General features: G+C 41.4%; 2 protein-coding genes across 6 annotated transcripts in view; both read left to right on the top strand.

The window, feature by feature from the left end:
- The window catches only part of kaznb (kazrin, periplakin interacting protein b), an 89,023-nt gene extending 68,670 nt beyond the window's left edge, over positions 1-20,353 (top strand). For 2 of the 5 annotated variants that reach the window (XM_044024296.1, XM_044024299.1), the window contains 6 exons: positions 13,932-14,123; positions 15,902-16,038; positions 16,305-16,475; positions 17,501-17,681; positions 17,844-17,977; positions 19,208-20,353. In XM_044024296.1, coding sequence (XP_043880231.1) covers positions 13,932-14,123; positions 15,902-16,038; positions 16,305-16,475; positions 17,501-17,681; positions 17,844-17,977; positions 19,208-19,378 — 986 coding nt within the window. In that variant the 3' untranslated portion in view covers positions 19,379-20,353. Of the gene's footprint in view, positions 1-1,493; positions 1,758-13,931; positions 14,124-15,901; positions 16,039-16,304; positions 16,476-17,500; positions 17,682-17,843; positions 18,006-19,207 lie in introns of those variants that run through there. The other 3 variants (XM_044024300.1, XM_044024297.1, XM_044024298.1) reach the window with 3 other exon arrangements.
- A 510-nt stretch (positions 20,354-20,863) lies between these two features.
- Positions 20,864-22,955, top strand: LOC122767964 (kazrin-like; the record flags this gene model as incomplete). The annotated part of the gene is made up of 4 exons (XM_044023541.1): positions 20,864-20,936; positions 21,487-21,806; positions 21,927-22,045; positions 22,934-22,955. Coding segments are annotated over exons 1-4 (534 nt in total), but the record flags the coding sequence as incomplete, so codon positions are not given.
- Between the last annotated feature and the right edge of the window lies 1 nt (position 22,956).

Below are 22,956 nucleotides of genomic sequence, written 5' to 3'. Positions count from 1 at the left end.
CAACAATGGCCAGTGACAGTCATGACCTTAGTCAATCATTCCTCCTTTTTTTTCCCTCCCAGTAACTGTTGCAGCTCTCACTCTCCCTCCTTGCCTTCTTTTTTCCACCTCGTCCTCCTCATCTCTCTCAAGGCTGCCTAACATTTTAATGCTGCTCTGTCCCCGGCTCTCTATCAATGCTCGCCAGCACTGATAATGCAGACTGACAGGTCAACCATGTGCAGCTGAGAGAGGAGAGAGAGAGAGAGAGAGAGGGAGAGAGAGAGAGAGAGAGAAATGCAGCAAATGAATGACATCGCAATCCAGTGAGCGAAGACGAAGGACCCTGAGGAGTGAATCATCTCAGACTTTAAGAAATGTCTTCACGCCGCCGCGTGTAATAAGTAGCTTCAGTGTGGCCTTGGAATTATTAAAGAACTGATTTGTATGAAATATTCAGACAGGATCTGATTTCAGAGCGGATGTGATGTGTAAAAATGTCTCACGAGGTGCTAATCGTAACGTCCACTATAGAAGCGCTGTCGCTTGTTTCAGTAGACGGGGCCTGTCGGTGTAGTCCTTGAGCTGTCAGCGTGTGATTGACAGGGGCCATTGCTTCATGTGACAGTATCTGGATAGAGTGCAACTGATCTTTGAGCGGTGCTAAAACGCTGGACGCTGGACGCTGGCCTTTGACGAGCAGGACAAACGTCAGGCCTGCTCTGAAACGCTGTCCTGTCTTTAAATGCAAATGTTCAGGTTTATCTGAAATCTCTCTTTCACACAAACACAACGCTTGTCGTTAGTATGCTGCCTGTGATACTCGGGTGCTCCTGCACTACACATTCTATTATACGTTTGTTTCCAGCCAAGCTCTGCAGACTGAATTAATTAGGTTTTATCTTCTTTCTTTTTTCTACTCAAACCACCTGCTTGTACCTCCCTCAGGGTTCCAGGCCTAAAGAGCCCTGAGCGCTAAACTGGATCAGCCTTAACTGTATTTACTCTGTAACTTTGTTTGAGCACAAACAAGTCTCCATCCAAGTATGACATGCTGTTGTGTCGGGGGCCAGGCAGGAAAAGCTGTCGGTGGCAGAACATGGGGAAATTCAACATGATGATCTAGTTGCGCGGTGATCGGGCAAATAGCTCTTTTAATTCAGAATTGACAGTCCGGCCTCCTCTGGCTAAAACACGTGGTCGTGTTCAGGGAATGAGTGAACTTCCAAAGGCAAAAAGGAGTGCACTGTTGTCATGCACAGTTCTCCTGTGCTCGCTCTCGGCCATCAGGTGGAGTGAGAGCTCCACCGTCTCACCTGAGTCACTTACCTGAGGCCTGAGATGCAGTTGGTGCTCCCCTCCCCCTTCGCTGCTACACTCTACAGGGAAAGAAGGAAAGATGAAAAGCAACAGGTAGTGTGCAGGGGGTGAAAGCCGTCTCTGGGCGTGTCACTAAACAGGTATATGGAAAGCAAGGGGGGGGGGCAGGATAGGGAGAAAAAAAGAGCAGGAAATGTAGCTGAATGGCTCTTGGGAACCGACTTCCTAGTAACCTGTCTGGGTGGAGCCTCGGCTGGGAGCGGCTGGTCGTGACTGAGCATTGTGCACTGTGTTGGTTTGAATGGTATGTGCACTGGCCTGTACATATGTGAGTGTGTGTCTCCCTGCGATTCTTTTTCACCTGCTATGAGAACCTGTAACACAGTTGACAGTGGAGCCGAGTGGAGCCTGTGCCAAGGAGGCCATGAGGTCTGAGAAGGAGGACGGGACCAAAGCTGGTGAGTGACACAGAGACAGACAGACAGACAGAGAGACAGAGAGACAGAGGCGAAGGAGACGAGGAGAGGAGAGGAGAGGGAGGTTGTTTGTGTGTGTGTGTGAGTCACGGTCAGTGGAGTGTGAGTGGGTTCAAGTTGACATACGTAAGTGTGTGTGTGTGTGTGTGTGTGAGATTACCCATGTTGATTGTCAAAGAGGAATTTGAGAATCACAACCACAACCTGAACCTCCCCACGTCTGTCATGTAAAACAATCTGTGGTACACACACCGTACATGCGTGACATACATTTACCTCCACAGCTGTACTTCAGTGTGAGTTTAAGGTACTTTTACTTTAAATAATATGACGCTGTTTTTGCACTGTGATAGTACAAATGGACTCAGCTCACTCCGCTGCATTTATTTCACAGCTTTTGCTCGTATAACAGATTATATAGCAGATTAAGAATTTTAAATGCATGGACATCTAACAATTAGAATTAGCCAAACCTTGATTAGAAGCTCAACATTAAGATGTTTTATAGTATTGTTATTAATAGTGATAATATCCAATTTACTTCTACTGTGGTTATTTATGTTGTTATTGATTATTATTTGAACTATCAGTTAATATTCCAAATAATTTGTTCCTGTCCAGATCGATAATCAATTTACTGTCACTGTAACTACATAAGTGTTTATTTTATCCGGGTTTATATGTTGTGTAAGAGTCATTTTAGACAATTTTGCAGATTTATTTAAAAGTCAGTTGTATATACCAGACTAAGAACTAAATACTGACCTAAATATTTCATTTCTATACATGGATGACATGGTAATCTGTTAATCTTCTGTGCGTATTACATGTTAATGGATGATATTCTGTAATGTAGCGTACAGTATCACAGAGGAACAATGAAATCTCCACGAGGGATCTTGTGTCTGAGTTCAAGTGGGAATACTGGAATATTTCCCAGTAGCTGATGTTGCAGTGTTGTTTTTGAAGAGGGTAATTAGAGGCTCTGTCTTTAAATTATTCTTTCATAAAACGTTTGAACGGGACATCCAGATTGAGATATGTCTGATCTCGCTACTGTTGCCTCTGTGGTTCATGTTCAGCGTTCCCCGACATCACAGGAAGATAAGAATGTGACACTGTCGCCATCAGGGAGACAATATCTGACACATCTTCATATAAAGAAAGTCTTTTTTTAAAAGCTTTTATATTCATTATTTGTGTGAAGTGCACACAGCAACTACTCAACAAAGAGCGTCGTCTCCGCCCGCTCTTATTCTCCCTAATAATAAGAATAATTGCTGTATTTTAAATGATTTAAACTCCTCAGTGTGGCTTTTTAAGTTTCTTACATACCATAAGTATAAGCTTCAGCAGCAGCTTAACCCAAAAGAACCAGCAGGAAACCGATGTCATATGGAAAAATAAAAAGAAAGAGAAACACCACTTCTGATTACACATAGACACTGAGGCTGAGTTCCAGAATATGCCCAAATACAAATATTACATGTAGAATTATTCACAATAATCTGAAAGGTTATTATGGAATTATTGATACCATACTTTTGAATGTATGGCTGAAAACAAGGGAAGTTACTAGAAACATTCACAAAGGTCACAAAAACACTTGAACACAGTCAAATGTTACGTTTCCTATCTCGCTCTTTTATATCCAGTCTTTATGTCATGTAATAATGCATTTACCATCAAATGTGAGCGCATGATCAAACTTCACCTCGTCCCAAAATGTCAAACTATTCCTTCAAACGACGTGGTAAATATAAAAAAGGACACTGAAACTGATCCACTATTCCAGTCAGGACTGCTTGACACGACACGAGGATCCGCGCGCGCGTGTGACCGTCGTCAGTGGCTGATCATGAAAGCCGAGATAGTCGGTGCTCGGAACAATAAGTCACCTTATTATTGTCACCTTTGCCGACATTAATCAAAGGCCTCTCTGTTTCCCGGTCGGAGCGTCTGTGTCTACCGGGTTAATTTGCCTAATCTTGTAAATAAACTAGACCCGCGGACAGTGAATCATAGTGGTTGTTGAGTGACAGTAAAAACGCCGCCCTCGACAGCAGAGTCTAAAAATTGCCTCGTCCACGTTCTCGCTGCCTTTGCCAGCGCCACAGCGCTTGGCACTTGGCCCAATCTACACATTCTCAAACGTGTGAATCAATTACAGCTCTCTGTTCTTGGCCTCCTCGCTCTGACCTCACTTGTAAGGTAATTAATTAATGGAAGCTGTTCACAACGGATACGAAGATAAAAAGAAATCCTTTCACACTTCCACACACGCCAAGAATGAAATGCACATATGTGCAGGACATCAGATGTTGCTGAAGCAGCCGAGTGTTTGTCTTTGTCTCGCTGACCGTGATGACTGTGGTCAGGCGGCTGTGAGAGGCGGCGACATGCATTATTTAAAGTCAATATGTATTGCACAGAGGCAGGGTAATACCCTGAGTGTGAAATGGATCTGACCCCTACACGTTGAGGCTTTTCGCGATGCAGACAGTGCCTTGTTTGGAGTCGCGCACACTGTGTGGAGACATCAGGAATAGAGCAGCTTTTTAAGCCTATTACAGTACAAGGCTTGTCACCGCTTCTGGAGAGCGGAAACACGTCAAATTTGAAATCTTCTGCAGCCCACGCTACTCTTTACAACCTCTGGTTCCGTTTATTGCACAGGCTCCCACTGTGACTTTAGCACAGATTAACAATAAAGATGCTAAACATAGTCCTGCCAATGATTTCAAAAAGCCCCTAAAAAACCCTCTGCAAGCCACCCACAACACGTGACCTCCACCTGATTCGAGATGCGGCAAAAAGCCACTGACAGCATGAATGTGTTTATTTGTGAATCCTCCTCAGTCTGATTCCACTTTTGTCTTTTTGTCAGATGGAACTTTGATGCCATCCTTTCATAAAGCAGTGTTTGGTGTGTCCTGTTGTCTTGGATTATAAACAGCTCACAGGGCTCTCCTTTGAGGGGGGAAATCCAAAGGTTTTTTTTTCCCCCCAGTATGTTGTTTTGTTAGAGAACCAAGTCTTTTTTTCTTTCTTTTTTAGATTTTGGAACATTTGTACAATAGTTGTTGTTGTTTCTGCAGACTGTTACACCCAATCCACATCCTAAATGCTTGCAGATGTGATTCTTCCATAAATGCAACACATTTTCATGAGCGCTGTTCATGTTTTTAATAAACTGTTCCCCACGGTGGCTAAAAGGTAAATCGCGAGGATAATCAAGTCATTAAGATTAATCTTCTGTGTGCAGGATTTTACGAGAGTCCATCCATCGTTGAGACGTTTGAAGCTGCGGCCCATGAAATACTTCATTAAAATATGTTAATCCGTTAAAATATCTATGATGAACGGCTCTCTATTCTGTCAGCTATCGCTGATCACAGAGTGTTTGGTCAGTGACGTGACGTATCAGCCTCATGGTCTGACAGTGTAACTGAGAGAAATCTTAATCTCTGGCAACACTTTATACAGTCAAGAGGCAGAAGTGACGTTTTTTTCTTCTCCTGACGTTCGGTCGCGTGGCGGTGAATAAAAATGCCCCCTCACCAAATCGCTTCATTTCTTTTTAAGTATTATTTATTCGTGCGAACATGATAACACCTCAAAATAAAATACTGTGTTATACCGTACCATTTACGATGATATTACCCTTTTGAATACTGTAGATGTATGTCATCAACCAGATTCTTAAACATTCCCAAACATCTTTCATGATGTAGGTAGAGGGCGGGGAATGTTAATGGCAACAACAAAAGACAACATCACTGAGAACAGCTTTAAAGGTAAGGTTGGAGATCCTGAAAAAAACAGTTTGAACAGTTTGAATTCAAAAGTCCAAGCCCCCTTTCTTCAGACTTCCCTCCGAAGCTCCGCCTCCAGAGCAGAGGAACGCACAGCGAACGCGGATTCACGAGCAACTGCGCAGCATCGGTAACTTTCGTTGCTTTTCGCGTTTTGCTTTTTGGGGGGCCGCGAAAAACAACAAATAGTCTAAAAATATCACAAAGACATAAAGCTAACCTACAGCTGTCGTCACTTTGTAGCGCTTTCTGTCGCCACCGTTCAAACGAGGATCAAACTCTGGATCGCTCTGCATCAGCTGAATCTTAAATACGCAGCTTAAATCACTTGAGACAATAATGGAGGAAACACCACAACAACAACCCAGAAAATAATAAGAGGATTTTCATACAGCCACCAATACTTATTTCACTTAACCAGTGTCATTTTTATACTGACTGTCAAGGCCACTGTGTTACCCGCAAGGTGTGTATCATGGAGAGTTGACGTAGACCGTAGACCGTCGTCTACCGGGACAATCTGCACTTATCTTTATGCTGTAATTAAAGGAGTCCAGAGCTCAGTGGAGATATGCTGCTCTACATACAGTGCAGTGTACCAGCTTTGAGCACTGACACATTTACAAGCAACTCTACTTGTACGTTCCACAATTTATGAACGTGTGCTCATAACTGATCGCAGAGCTGTTATTATTATACACGCATCATTCTGTTTGATGTCTGGTGTCCACTGTCCAAACTGTGCAGTCGTGTGTGTGTGTGTGTGACCTTGGAGTAGCCTACAATGAAATGGCTTGAAACTTATTTTAATTTAATCAATTACAAACATGTATCTTAATGTATATAATAGTTAGGCCAAAGTGGGATAGAGTAACATCACATTTCATAGGCAAATGCATTCATTGACCATCTGTAACACTGGTTTCAGCACTAAATGTAAAAAGCTCCATGTATATAATTTGCGTGTTGTGCACATTACTAAGCAAACAGTAGTGCATAACGTTTGAATATAAACAAATGTCTGTTACTGTTATTGAAACCACCGCGAAATCAGTTCACGCAAAACTGAAACACAACTCTCTCTGTGCGACTGACAACACAAAAGAACGTCAGGAGGGAATTCTGCTGCTCAGAAAACCTGGTCGTTCACCGGTTTGATAAAATAAATGCTTCTTATCCCCGCCCGCCCCTGCGCGGCCGCTGTATACACACAGACGCTCCCTCGGTCAGGCGTGATCGTAATTAACAGAGACACATTTCAGATGAAGAGTGTTTCTGTCAGAATAAGAAAAAGTTACACACTGCAGCTTTTGATTATTACTGAGAAAATCTATTTATTGTCTCATAGAGGTAAAGAAATGCAGCTACTGTTTGGTTCAGTGGTCACGGTATTATTTAGCTCACAAGCACTTACACAGACACGGCGCTGGCTCGCTTGCCCTCGGGGGAACTCACAGTTTGAGTCAACATAGTCACCTGCATTGCGGGTACAAACTTACATAACATTTCCCATTTTACATGAAGCGTCTGAGCAGCACGCCATCCTGGGAAACGAGTTTTTGATGTTTTTGTTTGTTCATTCTGGATGAAGTTTCTCAATAAGAGAGGCTTTGGAAAGAGCAGCTCAGGAGGCTTCAAGGAAACAATTTAAAGATGGTTCCACTGCTCATATCAGTGGGTTACAGAGAGGCTTTTGTTATATTGGCGCAGCATACCCAGAAAACATTTTGTCAAACTGTGTAAAGAAAACGTTGATACAGTAGCTCCTGTGTTTACAGATTGAATTAATAGCTGCTCAGCAATTTGTTTGAGAAACGCAACATAACGTTATGTTGCTTGATCCTGCCTTATTAGCTGAATCCTCTGTAATGCATCAAAAAGAAACAAAAAAAAAGCCCTGAGCATTTTCTGGAGAAAGCCATTACTCATGCTTTACTTGCAGTCCCCTCCACCCCCCTTGTACATAGCATATTGTAGCTGCACCTCACTCGCATGAGCCAACAGGAGCAACCGAAACACCTTCAGGCTTTATTTGTGAGGAAATCTGACATTTAAATATTAATCCCAGGCCTGTACTATCTAAATACAGTGACTGATTATGATCACATTCAGTCTTACTGCGTCCCACAAATACGTTGTAGAGTTATTTATGACCTTGGAGGACATTATAGCATGAGGAAATGTTCAAATGCTTTGCTTTGTTACAGCCTTGTTAATTGTGTCACAATAATTTCAAGACATATATCAAAGAGAGAGGTGGTAATTCCAACGACACGGAAGCAAGTTTCATGTTTGAGGCCTGTGTCTCATCCGGTGTCCAACAAGACAGTATCTGTGTCCTTAAAGCTGCAGTAGGCAAGATTTCTAGAAAGGTACTGGTTCATTTGGCAACTTTAGGTTTCTTTGCAAGTTGTTGCAAAAATAGGTACTGTGTTTTTGTTTAAATTTCAAATACTAAACTCGTGCTAGAACGCGATTAGAACGTGCCACTAGTTTGTTCGCTCAGTGATTTTCCTATTCCCGTAGCAGCCTCCGCATTAAAACCACTCTCTATGGGATTTCACATGGCAACAGGGTTTTTTTCACTGCGGTGAGCTCGGCGGTGATTGAACTAATGCGGCAGAAACGTCACTTCCACAAAAGCTCGGCTTCTCTGGGAGTCATGCGGGCGCTGGGCTTCTGCATGATGATAGGAGGAACTGTCTGAAAGGTGGAGCCAGTTTTTGATTGACAGCATTGCAGAAACATACACTACAGCGGAGCCTTTTCTGCCTTTCCTTGTGTGGATTTTGCGTGGCTGAAGACAAACAGCTGGTCGCTGTGTGTTATTTGCTCGGTGATATAGACAATTCACACCCTGGACAGTTCACCAATCCATCACAGGGTCACATATTTAGAGTGTCCAATTGACCTAATCCCTAAATCTGCATGTCTTTGGACTGTGGGAGGAACCGTAGAGCCTGGAGAAAACACACACAGAGAGAACATGAAAACCCTGTGCAGATAGACCCTTGTTCTGACTGGGTTGCGAACCTGGGTCTTCTTCTCCAAAGGCAAGAGAGAGGTTCACTTCAGTCTAGCATTCGAGTCCGTACGTACTGAGTCGCCCCTAATTTGTATGCCCTTGTATTGTTTAAGCGATGGACTGTGGAATTTTGGATGGATTTTTCATATACCGTTAATCAAAAGCGCCCATGGTTACCGTCTTCTTCACTGTCTCTTCTGACCGGTACAAAAGCATGCTACTAATGAGACTGGACAATGGAAATGGAACATTTTCTTTCTTAGATGGCTTGATTTATATTATTACTGTGGAATATTTGGTCATGAACGGCAGCTGTGACGGCACTGAATGTCACCGTTCTGTTGTAAACGTGTAAAATAAACGATGTTGTTATCCAGCTATTAGTTTCTGTACCTGTGAGAGTTGAAGAGAGGAGTGGGCGGCGGCATTATCCCCTCAGGTGCTGTCTTGGACAGAAATAGCGAAGTGAAGCCTCTGTACTGAACAAAAGTACACAGATTTGAACTGTCAGGGAGACTGAGGCATAAAAGTGACGGTCATGCTCATCATAACTCCTCCAGGGCGGAACAGTCACTCCATATTATTATTACATGGTTCTGCTTTCAGGTTGACCGTGATTTACTGACGCAGAGGTTTTCATTGCGTTTTACAGAAAAGGATTCCTGCAGATGGGAATTATACTGGAATTATAAAACAAACAAAAATGTTTTAAAGAGATTCTTCACGTGCATATGCAAATTTGGTATTTAAATTTCAGTGTCTTTGAATCATCACAAACCTCATCAGCTTCTACTGGAATAATGATGAATAACAGTTTCACTGAAAATGCTTAGCTGTAGGCAATTTATGGAGGAGGATTAGGACCACATGTGAAAAATCTGAGATTAAAGTCGAATTCTGAGTAAAAAGTGAGATTTCTGTGATTGAAGTGACACAAAGATGGATTTTCTCTCTACACTTCATGAATGTTATTGTTTGTTGCAGCCGGAAAACATTAGGAGAAGAAGAAGAAGAAGAAGTAGGAGAAAATACTGTTGTAAAATATATATTGTGAATCTGTTGACACGCCAATGGTGCCGGCCTAGCCTATCAAATAAATCAGTTACAGTGGCCTATGTTATAGCATTTTATATTTCATTACATAGTTTCATTTTTCAAGATATTAGATCAAAAAAGGGTCTGGCTGGCTTTATTATGAGAATAAAGATGTAATCTTTCAAGAATAAAGTTGTAATATTATGAGAATAAAGTTGTAATCTAATACTTCATCTTTTTGTCACATCAGCACCACATTGTCTTTTGTGGAGGAGCAAATGTCTGGTCGTGGTCGACTGCAAGGATAACGCTTGTTACACCTGTGTGCTGCTGCTATTTAATAATAAATTAGATAATGATAATGAATTTTTTTCCCTAATACTCAAAAAAAGTTCACAATGATATCTGCAAAATATGAAGTGTAACATTGAGACATTATAGATGAAATAAGCACTTATGTTTATAGTACAGGGTTATAATGTAACAGTGAGAGTCTTTGTGTAGGTTATTCATACCACTGTGGAGCCACAGCAGAGAAGAAAGATGAATGACCACAGGTCGACTGAATGATGGGATGGCAAAACCTCCCCAGGCTGAGGAATACAATGGTTGAAATGCTGGAGTGTAGGTTTGGGTTCAGAGCTTTAAAATGGAGGCAAGTAATGAACAACACTGATGGAGATTATGTGAGAAGCTTTCTCTTATTTTTATAATTGTACATGAAATATCTTTGGTTGTTTATTTGTTTTTTTGTTTTTTTTAGACAGACATTTTGGTAAAATAAATTGCAGAGTAAAACCAATCATGTTATTTGCCAATTTCTAAAACAAGTGCTTTTTAATTTGGCAGTGTGCAGGCCTCATTTACTGCGGCGGTGAATTAACCCACACATTTTTTCATAAAGCTTGGACAGAAATCTGCACGATCACACATAATTAAAGCACATTTTGTTTGCTTGTTTTTTTTTCCACGTTGCGAAATCTATACCAGACAGAAAAGAAAAGCCGTGTCTTGTTTTAGACCAAGAAACACAAGAAGTGTCTCAGTTCGCCTGTTTTGTAACTTTCTGAGTTGGATCAGATTGATCAGTTTCATCTCAGAATTCTTCAGATTTAATTCAGAATTCTGACTCCGTGAGTCAGAAAGTACTTTTAAAAATAGATTCAGAGACCTGGTCCTGACATTGATGGACACTCTAATGGGAGGCTTGGTCAAGAAGTTATTTGAATTGGCTGCTGCTGAGTAGGAAGGAGAGTGGGCTTCTCCTCTGGTGTGTGGGAGGACTGTAATAGCTCGAGCAGGCTCACTGCACTCGAGTGTTAGAACTCTGAGAGAACGATGCGTGTGGAGGTAAATTATCTACGGTATAGGAAGATGGCTTATTATATATAGGTCACCAGTAAATTAATACAAGCCTATGTAAAGTCTTTAGGGGGCCACCTATAGCAATGTGTGTGTGTGTGGTCAGGGGTTGATGCTGGAAGTAAATGCAGAATTGGTTTTGGGAGAATTCACATTTACACATTTACATACATTAAATACACACTGTACATAACAATAATAATAATAACTAAATCATAGAGATGTAAGTGTAACATGCAAGCCAGTATCCTATGAGCGTTATAGATAATTGGGAATTACTCAGTTCCTATGTGAATGTGATAAAAAAATAAAAGAGAAAGAAAAGAAGTGAGAATTATTCAGTTTCTATGTGGATGTGAGAAAAAAAAAAAGAAAAATAAGAAGTGAGAATTACTCAGTTCCTGAACTCGGCTGCTGTGTGAAACAGCTCAAACCCGGCCTGAGGTCAATCCTTACGTCACACAATGTGCAGCCGATCATTTAAACAGACACTCTTGGCGTTCACGTTTAAACCAAGCACAGCCCACGTCTGTCTGTCTGTCTGTCTGTCTGTCTGTCCGGCATTGGCATCAGAAACAGCCGCTGAGATCCCTGTGACAAATATAGGAAGGAGAGGAGCCTATAGGTGAAGGCATGAATAAGCGGATTTAGGCTGCAAGGAGGCAGTGAAAGATTGCTCTCTTAAAAGGAAAAAAAAACACTCTTTTTGTCACATGCTGCATTGAGCTTCCACATGCTTCCATAGTCCTGAGTTGACAGAGACCAATGGACTGTCCCTTTTCCTCTCTTATCGGAGCTGCTGCAGCCCCATACGTCTGGCTGCGGGCCTGCAGAGACCTTCTCCCTCTTGGAATTGCACATGCATGCACACGTACACATACCCACACTCGCTCTCAATCGGTATATAGTATGCACATGTGTTTGTGATGAAGGGAACAATCAGGATTTTAGTGTTGTGTAGTGTTGTTATGTTTTTGGAATGTCCTTCTGACCCAGTCCTGTGCACTCAGGAATGCCTCCTTGAGCAAATGTCACGTTCAAACTGATTAGATTTTCAAAGTCCAAAGGTCACTGAGAACATTTTTTGGGGGGTTAAACTTCAGGATGTCTGTGGCCAGTATTCAAAACCATAACAAGTTTGTGGTATTATTTTTTTTTACTGTACACGTGGTGAGACTCTCTGAAAAGCAGATCCTCTGTGATGTCGCTTTGAAACGAGTCTTCACTCCATACTGTCTGTGCGATAAGTCTGGACAAATACAGACGCAAACTTGACTGGTTTGATCTAGCGTTCTTGTTCCTTGTCTCTAGTGAGAGAACTCAGCTTTAGAGAACCGCTTTGGTCCATATTGAAACATTTCAACAATTGAAATGTTGTTAAATCATCCTGAGAGGATGAATCACACAGACTTGTGTGTGATTCCCTTGGTGAAAATCTTCAATAGCAAAACTATACCTGCACAACTAATGACAAGTCCATTAACCTACATACGCATAAATAAGGAGGTATTTTAAAAGACTAATTAAAGAGTAAAAAGGTGTGACATTTGGTCTTGTTTGCCCATGCCTCCTAAAAGGATCCATTCCATTCATTTCGACAGCTGAAACTAAAGTCAGAGACTTGAAACTGCAATGCTAATTCCACACTTTTTAGACCCACTCGTAGGGGGGCGGGACCTCATTCCCAGAATGTAAACAGTGTCCGCCATCTTTGCTAACAGCTACGCTAACAGGTCCAAGTGTCACTGGTGAGCACGTAACAAAAATACTAGCCCTATTCTAGTAATAGAAAAGCTAAATGCAAATCAGTGAAGTATTCCTTTAACTATAACCAGTTGTCTCACCATAATCTTAAACCCAAAATCAGAGCATAGTCCTATATTAGGTTCTGCATCAGAACCACGTTTTGGTCTCCATGCTAACAGATTTTTCAAGCTTCCAAGTCCTTTTTTTATTATTGGTTTATCTGTAATCTGTGTCTCGCAGGCTTCACCGCTTCGAATATAAAAATGCCAGAAAACAGTGATCAACTTTCATCACAGGTTCTCAGGTCGTCGGCTCCAAATTTTCAAATCGTTTGCAGAAAAAAAAAGTTGTGACCCAGCCCAAGTTCTGCATTTTCATGAGATCATCAAACCCCCCCGCATTTGAGAAGATGCAGGATTATTTTTCTGGCATAATAATCTACTGATTCTCTGCTATGATTATTGCTAACCAACAAACTATTATCTCAATTATATCTATGTGTCATTACTACGTGTTATTATTCACAATTGTATCAATCAGAGTTGAATATTCTGGCTGCATGTGTTTATTTGCCCCTGTTCTTATTGCTCAGACCTGCCCTAACGTGCAAAATACAACTCATGGCGACATATTGCTCCTGTGTTAGTGGTGGAGTTCCCTCGCTAGACTAAAACTCTAAGCTACTCTCATCTTTTTAATGTTGTCTGTCCTCGTGGTTGGACAAACGTGTCCAGCAGCTTTGTCCTCCTCCCCGGCCTGTTTCCCCCGAGGCCTGGGAGACGTTTCACAGCAGATTGAAAGCGCAGCACTGAGGAGTCGGACTCAAGCGTGCGTTGTTGATATTTTATTAAGTCTTATCAGACTGCTGTCTCTCACTTACCCACCCCCCTAACCGACTGCCCCCCCTTCGCGTCAGTCAATCAGACTTTATCTAAATTCATAAATCACCTGCAGCCACCTCTGGGAGCGAAGCCTCGGGGGGTTTAATGTGTTGTTTGTAGCTTATATTATAATTTTGAAGCATAATCTCCTCCTTCAAGTCCAGTTGTTTGATATTACTTATTTCATTTCCTGCCGCTTGCTTGCACAACTCCAACGTGATCCTCCCTCTCTACTCAGCGTCTACGTTCCTCTCATGCACACGTTCTCCCTGTCTCTCTCTGTCTTCCTCAGTGTTGTTACGTGAGGAGGTAGCCCAGCTTCAGGAGGAGGTCCACCTGCTGAGGCAAATGAAGGACATGTTGAGCAAGGACCTCGAAGACACGCAGGGAGGCTGCTCTGCCAACCTGCTCTCAGCCACCGAGTTCCGAGTGCAGCTGGGAGAGAAGGAGCAGGAGTTGGACCGGGCCAAGGAGGCCTTACAAGGTCAGGGGACGCTCAGCTCTTTTGTGTCACCGTGTGTCCACAGGTGTCCCTTCCTTCTCGCAACCATCTCAAACAGACACCAGAATATGCATTTACAAGCACGACTACAGACTATATTGATTTGTTTTTGTTCCAAAATGGGGACAAAATCACTCATGTCTGAGCACCTCTTCTTCATCTGAGCTGTCACAGCAGCAGACATCGGCTCCTTCAGCGTGACTTCAGCGTCTAAAGTCACATTTCGTCATCTTAAATGGACACAGGTTTGATTGAATACAAGTGTTATTTAGTTGCCTGTCGTCTACTCTCAGTAAACAAACAAATGAGACTGTCACTGCTGTTAAATTCAGTAGTGGAGTCTGATTCTTTTATGTTTGGATACAATGTTTTGTGCCATATGAGTATATGCACATGTACTGATTTACATTTATATTTTGCTGTTTCAGAAAAAGGGTGTGTTGCCTCCTCCGAAACAAGCAGCCGTGTAGAATTTTAATTAACATCCATCAATCATGACATACAGACTTCACTTTGAAGTATTTATGTGGTATAGATGTATTGTGGAACGTGGTGCTGATTGTGAAATAGCCATTCATTCATTCCATTCCATTCATTCGGCGATTGTGTAATATGGTTCCCCCCCCTCTATTCTGGGATGAAAACAAATAGAACTGATTTTGATTTTAACCGAAGGAGTGGAGAAAACTGAGAAAAGGTGATTGTGGCTTTAGCTCTTCCCTCCTCTGCTCGGAGGAACACGTGTGTTTAACTCCCAGCTTGTAAACTGTTGCAAAACAGGTTTGAACGTTGGTTCTATAACATGAAGACACTGAATGTTGACAGTAGGAATGCTTCTTGAGTGACGCATGTGTGCAGTTATGAAAAGTACAGGGGCCAGACTTGTCTCTGCCGTCGCGGCTCAGACTGTCAGACTTTCTTATTTTTCGTTATATTTACCTGCACAGAGCCTCAACAGTTGCATCAGTTCCTGTGGTGTTTTCATCTATAGAGAATGAAGCTGAATGAGATCTGGTCCAATCAGGCTTCTCTTGGATTTGCATGCCAACCGAAACTGTTTCATGTACGAGCTGATAATTGCCCCTCTGCCACTTATTTCCTAAGAAGATTACATCATATTCTCTGGGCCATTTCTCTTTGAAGGAAAAAAAATAAAACATTGATGTGCTTCATTGACAGAAGGGACAGTACCACCTAGTGGCTCGCCGCATGAAGTAATATCTTACTGACTTGTTGGCTTTATTTACCTTGTGTCTGAGACTAGAATCAGTTATTAGCCCTTAGTGCACCCATGCTGCCGTGGGAATAATACGCAACTGTTTATATGGACAACCTGGGTGTGTGTGTGTTTATAGGTCAAATATTATACAGGCTTTAAAAAATGTGGGGGGGTTTTCGTCTTCTTATGTGTTTTTGATTCATTTTATATCACATTTTCAGTAGCAATAATTGTGCAGAAGTCACAAAATAGACTGTTTTTCCTTTCTTTCTGTTCATAAAAACGAACTTTGAACTGTGACGTATTTCCAAATTTCAACTTCAATCCAATTTTAAACATTTTGAGTATTTTCTGTGAAAATAATGATTTTCTTTCATCAGATTGTCTAGGTTGTGCTGAAAAAAGGGATATAAAACACTCTATATTGCACATTCTTATAGCCTCTGTATATTCTGTATTGTCAACATAGTAATGGAAGGTTAAAATGGTTCTAAGGGTTAAAATGTACACATGTGAAAAAGGTGTTTGTTTGTTGTTGCAGCCATGAAAGGGGACCGTAAACGTCTAAAAGTGGAAAAGTCCGACCTGGTGAGTCAGATGCAGCAGCTGTACACAACACTCGAGAGCAGAGAAGAGCAACTACGAGAATTCATACGCAACTATGACCAGCACCGAAAGGTAACGTTGACTCAACAGATTTATCACACTGCATACTATATATATATGTTTTTGTTCGTGTGTGAATTGGTTGATCAATAACAAGTAATATTAGTGCAGAGAGACATTTCAGAGGTCGGTGTGTGAACTTATATCGTTCATAAATGGTGAAAAATCAATTTGCAACTGTAAACTCACATAAAGTCGTCAAACAAATCCAATTTCAAAAAAGGTTATGATACAGAACGTTGCATTTCCTGACCTGAACAAGTGTCTGTGTGCTTTAGGAGAGTGAGGATGCAGTGAAGGTCCTGGCGAAGGAGAAAGACATGCTGGAAAGAGAAAAGTGGGACCTGAGGAGGCAGACCAAGGAATCCACGGAGCAGGCCAACATCCTGCGCTCTCAGATGGACACAAAGGAGAACAGGATCAAAGAACTGGAGGCTGAGCTCACCATGGTGAGTTTAACCCTGTGCGACTTTGGAGTATGTGTGAGTTTGTGAGACAGACATTTAAAACAAAGTGTTGGTTTGTAATGATGTTGATTGATTGCATGCTCTGTAATATCCTCAACCCTTCTGTCTTTCGTAAAGGATTTCATTATCTTTCCTGTGTTGCTGTGTTGCTCTAGTTTAGTTGAGTAAATTTAGAAATGCATTTACTCACGTTACTGTTACTGAGTAGGTGTTTTGTGTACTTGTTCTTTATTTTTAAATTTCGATCCATTACTGAGTAATAAAATCTATGGCCTGAATTTGAAAAACAAATGAATACATTCACACATCAGAAAATTTGGCAGTGAATGATGAGGACAGGTGAACGATGATGAGGACAGGTGAACGATGATGTGGACATGATGGATGAGGACAGGTGAATGATGAGGACAGGTGAGCGATGATGAGGACAGGTGAATGATGATGAGGACAGGTGAACATGATGAGGACAGGTGACGATGATGAGGACGGATGATGAGGACAGATGCATGAGGACAGGTCAGGACAGGTGAATGATAAAGAAAGGTGAATGATGATGAGGACAGGTGAACGATGATGAGGACAGGTGAACGATGATGAGGACAGATGAATGATGAGGACAGGTGAAGTGAACGATGGGGACAGATGAACTGGCGTTAATTAAGGTCCCTGAGTGAGTGAGAAGGTTGAAGTATTTGTGAACTTTGACCCATTTTGACTGACACATTATGTGTTTACATGTCTTATTTTGTCAGCAAAGGTAAAGGTTTGCCTTTAATTAAAACAATTCATGTGAGATTTGTGTCCCCTTGTCCTTTTTGAACGACACAAGAAAGAACCCCAACCTTGTTAAAAAAGTCACTACATTTTTAGACGAGTACTTTAGTACTTTACCCCTGTGAAGGAGGTCCAGCAACTGTGAAAGACAGTTGAATATATAACATATTTATCCATTTCTGGCTTAAATGTTTCACCCTCTGTTCATATTTACTCTACGATGTGTTTCCCAGGCGAAGCAGTCCCTCGCCACACTGACTAAAGACGTACCGAAGCGGCTTTCTCTGGCCATGGCGACAGAGCCCGTGGTGAACGGCAGTCAGGAGTGGGTGATGCAGGCCGACCTGCCGCTCACTGCCGCCATCCGTCAGAGCCAGCAGACCCTGTACCACGGACACACCACAGACAGACAGGGTAGGCTCTCTTTATCTCGGCTCGGCGCTCCGTGTTCTCTGCTGCTTGGTGTTGCTTTTACAGACCCAACACACTAACAGAGGGTTTCCCTGAAGGTTTCTCATACTAACTGTGGACATTTCTCAATGTGTGTATATCTATCTACGTGGGGGGCACATCCAGCTGTGGTCAGAATTAGCCCCTGTCACTCTCGCCAGCCCTCTGTCATCTCCGACGCCTCGGCGGCCGATGGAGACCGCTCGTCTACGCCCAGTGACATCAACTCGCCTCGTCACCGGACCCACTCCCTCTGCAATGTAAGAGCTGCCTGGCCCCCCTGACCAAGTAATCACACCTTCTTCTCCTGTTTGTGTTTGTCCCTCTGTCCTGTCGGCTTGCCTGGGTGTCAGCCTGCCTCTGCTCAGCCGTGGGTGCGGTGGTGGCGGTGATGTTTTTGAATTCAAAACCACTTTAAAGCAGTAGTTTGATTTCACGTGTTCTGTGAAGATGTTAGACTAAAAACAGGAGTAAACAGCTCGTGTGGTGACAAATATCAACGGCCAGCACCTTTGAAGGTCCTGTGTGTAACATATGGTTGGGTTTATTGAATTTAAATTGAATGAACTACCCGTTCTTGGTTCTTGTAGCCTTAGAATAAGCCTTTTTTTATGTAGTTGAGGCAGTCCATCTTGCACCAGCAGCCTGAATGGACAAAGCTTACTAGACAAACAAATAACCCCGATGTAAAAACCAGTGAAAAGCAAGGATAAAGCAGCAGACAGTAGTGGAGGAGATGAGAGAGTTGCTTTCTGTCATGCAAAGGCCACTGTAGTTTCCTGACATACGTGGGAAAGGTAGGGCTGAGTGGAAGAGTCCTGTTTGTTTCATCCTTAAGACTTCACCAATCCTTGCACACTGACCGTTCATCCCTATAAAAACCCGAAAGCTCACGTGTCATGGGGGCAGTCAACCGATCGAGACGACAAGAAGTCACGGCACCAAAAACAATTCAGCACATAACTCATATAAAATCACGTGTATTGATTGAAACTTTAACGCGGAGCATATCGCAGACGATGCTTTTGCACAAGTGCACTTGGCACGACCTTAGTTACGCAAAGGTTTGTGCTGTCGTAAACATTTCAAAAAAGCCAACGTGTGGTTATTACGGTAATTTAACACCGTTGTTCATGTACAACCAGTGTTTTTTTTCTAAATTTCTTCATTTTAACATGCAGTAAATTGTAAATAACTGCCAGACATTGAAGGTTATTCTGGAAAATAACAGAAAATAGAAGCTAATAGACTCACTCACAGGACATTTCGAGGCTTAGGTGTTAAAGGGTTAAACAAATAAAGCATGATGTCACTTCTCAGCAGATTCTGGGACACTTTGCTCTTACGAGCTGCGCCTTTACCTTTAACCTACAGATCAGACAACATACCACTCATTTTTTTGTTGTCGCCTTGTTGTCGAACCTCGCGTCAAACGAATGCGCGCAATTCCAAAAAGGGCTAAGTTTTCCGTTCTCCTCTGTGTGTTTCAGTCCATGGAGGATCTGGAGGACCAGAAGCGTAAGAAGAAGAAGGAGAAGATGACACTTGGTTCTCTGTCACGGGTGTTCACTCGGGGCAAACAGCGCAAATCCATGGACCCCGGCCTGTTTGATGGTACAGCCACCCCTGATTATTACATAGAGGAGGATGCCGACTGGTGATACTGTGTGTAAAAGGCGCAAGCATCTGTGTGTGTGTGTGCGTGTGTGCGTGTGTGTGTGTGGCTATCCACCTGGCTTTAACAGTGTGTTTGGAGCATTTTTGTTTGTGGTGGTTTGTGTGTGTGGAAGGGGTCAAAATTTAAAATGAGAAAAGCCCTAACAGAGACTGCTATTCCATAAATGTACAGTATATTACCCTTAAATTGTGTTTGTAAATTAGATATATATTTATAGATGCACATGTATGCATATGTATATGTATATATATATACATATCTATGTCTACAAGCATATAAATATATACAGTACATTGGGTTATGATAATGTGTAGACATGTTTATGCTGTATTATCTTTAAAAAAAAAAGAGCTTAATGTTTATGTTTTTATAACTGGAGACTTGAAGGACTGCTGTTTATATGTAAATAGGAGTTATTGTGAAAGTTAGTGTTTTTTTACTGTAAATGTCATTTGGCTTTATGTTACTTTACAGTTGCTTTCTTCATGCCTTTGCAACACTGACTTCAGTGTTTTCTTCTTATCACCCAAGTTTTATTTCGCCATTTTTTTTCTAATTATTATTGAAGAGGAGGAGGAGATATTAGGGGGAAAAAAGATTTTATGGACTCGGATTGGCCAAATTATGCTTATGCAAATTGTGTCTTTTCATGGCAGGATTGTCAACATGCTATAATAATGCATTTTCAGTTAGTATAGTGGAGAATGTCTAATAAAGGTAGTTTAAAGGCACAACAACAAAAACAGCAGAAGATGATCAGGGATGCATAAATCTGTCAGAAACCACGTGCAAGTGCCAAAGGTAACACAACTCATCTTTGAAAAACAATGTGCATATCATTCAGTCCCTGTTAGCATTAGCCTCATGTGTGACACATACGTGTTACTGAGCGTTGTCTAACGTGTGAGTACCAGACAAATGAATGTGCATTAAACACTTGCATGATCCTTGAAATGTCCATTCATCGTCAGTCAGATTAATAATCTCCACACTCTTTGTGTTACTCCTCTGTTTCCACTGACCGAGTTGTCTTTCCTTGCATTTTTGTATGCACAGCCCCCCCCCTTGTTTGTTTATTTGTTTGTTTGTTTGTTTGTTTAGAATTTATCCCTCCTTTTTTTCTTTTTTTTTTTTTACAACAAATGTGGCTCTAATAATTATTATTATTACTATTATCTGTTTGTAATTTAGAAAATGTTCCATAAAAAGAAGATGAACTATATCTAAGTATTTTATTTAAAAAAAAAAAGGGGGAAAAAAGGACAAACACGAGAGGCAACTTAAAATATTTATCTCCTGCTGCAGCTGCCGCTGCGGCCAAATGTCAAGGAGGTCTCAGCATTTTCAAAATGAAATTATAATTGAAATGAAATCCTATTTTAAAAATAAAACTAGTAACTGAATACATCCTATGTGAGCATTTTTTTTCTGTTCTGTGAGTAATCTTGTTCTTGTGTGTAGTCTTAACATGTCCCTCCCTCCCCCTCCCTCTCCTGCCATTTCTAATGGCAACTCCCTCCCTCCCTCCCTCCCTCCAGAAAGTGACTCCTCATTTGTGATTACCAGTTGTCTGTTTTTTCCTGGGGATTATTCATGTCACTCAGGTCCATTGGACAAATTGTGCCCCTTTAAAAGATGGTGAACTTTGCATGCAGCTTTTTATTTAATTTTTTTATTGTCGGCATGTGTGGAGGACGAATAAAAGCAATCACACTGAATTCATCCTGGATTTGTCGGTTCAGAATGAATCAGTGTTATCCTATTGTGTTGAGCTGTTTTATGAATAATCCCCGTGTCTCTAATACATTATCCTGATAGTCCCTTCATTATCACAAGATAGTCGTTTTAACACGTTAACGTTTGTGCCATATTTTCAAACCTGATAGATTCACTCGATTGTGTAGCTTTAATATTGTTTTGAGAATAAGTTGTTTCCCTCATGATACACAAATAATTCAGACACTATTTCATTGTTCTGCCTCCATCTAGTGGCCAAACAGTGCAATTTCAAGACAGTGAATCAAACTCTTTTGTCTTACCGATAACTGTTCATTAGAAGGTTATTTTAGATTAGAATTCATATTGTCAAAGGTGTGGGTGAGTCTTCTGTGCTGATACCCTCAGATTGTTGTGTCAGACTCTCGATTTCCACATCCCCTCCCACCCTGAACCCCCTCCATCCACATCATGCCAACTTCCAACTTCTCCTGACCAATCCAGACTCTGACAGCCTCACACAGCAGAGCCTGTCCGACGGAGAAGAGCAGCTCGACCGCCTGCAGCAGGCCGAGCTCACGCGAACCACATGCATGTCACTGTGGAGAGCGGCGGCGGTCCAGGCCTGGATGGAGGTTGTCATGGGAATGCCCATGTACATGAGAGCTTGCTCTGAAAATGTCAAAAGTGGCAAGGTACACCCACCGTCTGCTTACACGTCATTATCTTTGTCCGCTCAGCGTGTGAGAGCGAGGTAGTTACTCAGCAAATGTGTGTATCCAGTTTTAATAAAAGTGTGGATTTATTCTCTTAAGGTGCTGCTAGGATTGACAGATGATGATTTAGAGTTGGGTCTGGGCATCAACAACCCAATTCATCGCAGGAAGCTAAGACTGGCCATAGAGGATTACAGAAGAGCGGAAGGGGATCAAGGGTGAGCAGAAATTAGAAAAACTTCACTAAGTACTTCACTTAGATACAAATATGAGGTTCTTGAACTTAAAGATATATTACCGTAACTCAAACCAAGGGTATATAAAATAAATCTGTTATTGCCTTTGTTACTTACGCCCGTAAACTTTGGAACACACTACGCTTAGATATCAGAGGATCCAGCTCACTAGATCTTTTTAAAAGAAGACTTAAAACTTCTTTTTAAATTAACTAGCTCCTTTTTATTCCACCCTGTGTTAAGTTTTATTTGCATTTTTAGTTTATTTCGAAGTTAAAACGGGGTTTTAACCTCTTAACCTATTTTGTTCCATCCTGTGTTGTGTGTTATTGTTGCATTTGCATATCTTTACTTTTTATATTTTATTGTGAAGCACTGTTATACAAATAAAGTTTAATATTATTATTATAATTGTTATTATAAGATATATGTAACTGTCACCTTCAACAAAACACATTACGCACAAATGCATCAGTAATAGTCAACCCATAACAAAATATATAGTATTATAGACACCCAAAAGTGGGTAAAGGCAGAGGTGTCAAACTTGCAGCCCACTTCAATGTTTACTTTTTATATTTGTAGATTCATTCTGCTTCATAGTGAATTATATATTGTACACATCAAAAAACAAAAGCTTTTGTTTTGAAATTATGTAAAATACCATCACAAATGGGTTAGTTGGACCAGACTTGTTTGAGTATGTTTACATTGAGTATGTTTACATTTGACACACTGATACTTAAATTACAGTTTATGTTTAAGCAAAACTGTGTGTGTGTTTTTTCCTATCGGGGCATTTACCAAAGTAATAAATCTAAATATCTTTCAAACCGTGACTGCTTCTAACTGTTCTCTTTCATTTTCTAGGCTTTCAAAAGTCTCGGACATGG

This window comes from Solea senegalensis, linkage group LG4, assembly GCF_019176455.1.
Source record: "Solea senegalensis isolate Sse05_10M linkage group LG4, IFAPA_SoseM_1, whole genome shotgun sequence".
Taxonomy (NCBI): Eukaryota; Metazoa; Chordata; class Actinopteri; order Pleuronectiformes; family Soleidae; genus Solea; species Solea senegalensis.
The sequence above is the reverse complement of the archived record's forward strand: the minus strand, read 5'-3'. Positions and strand labels throughout refer to the sequence as shown.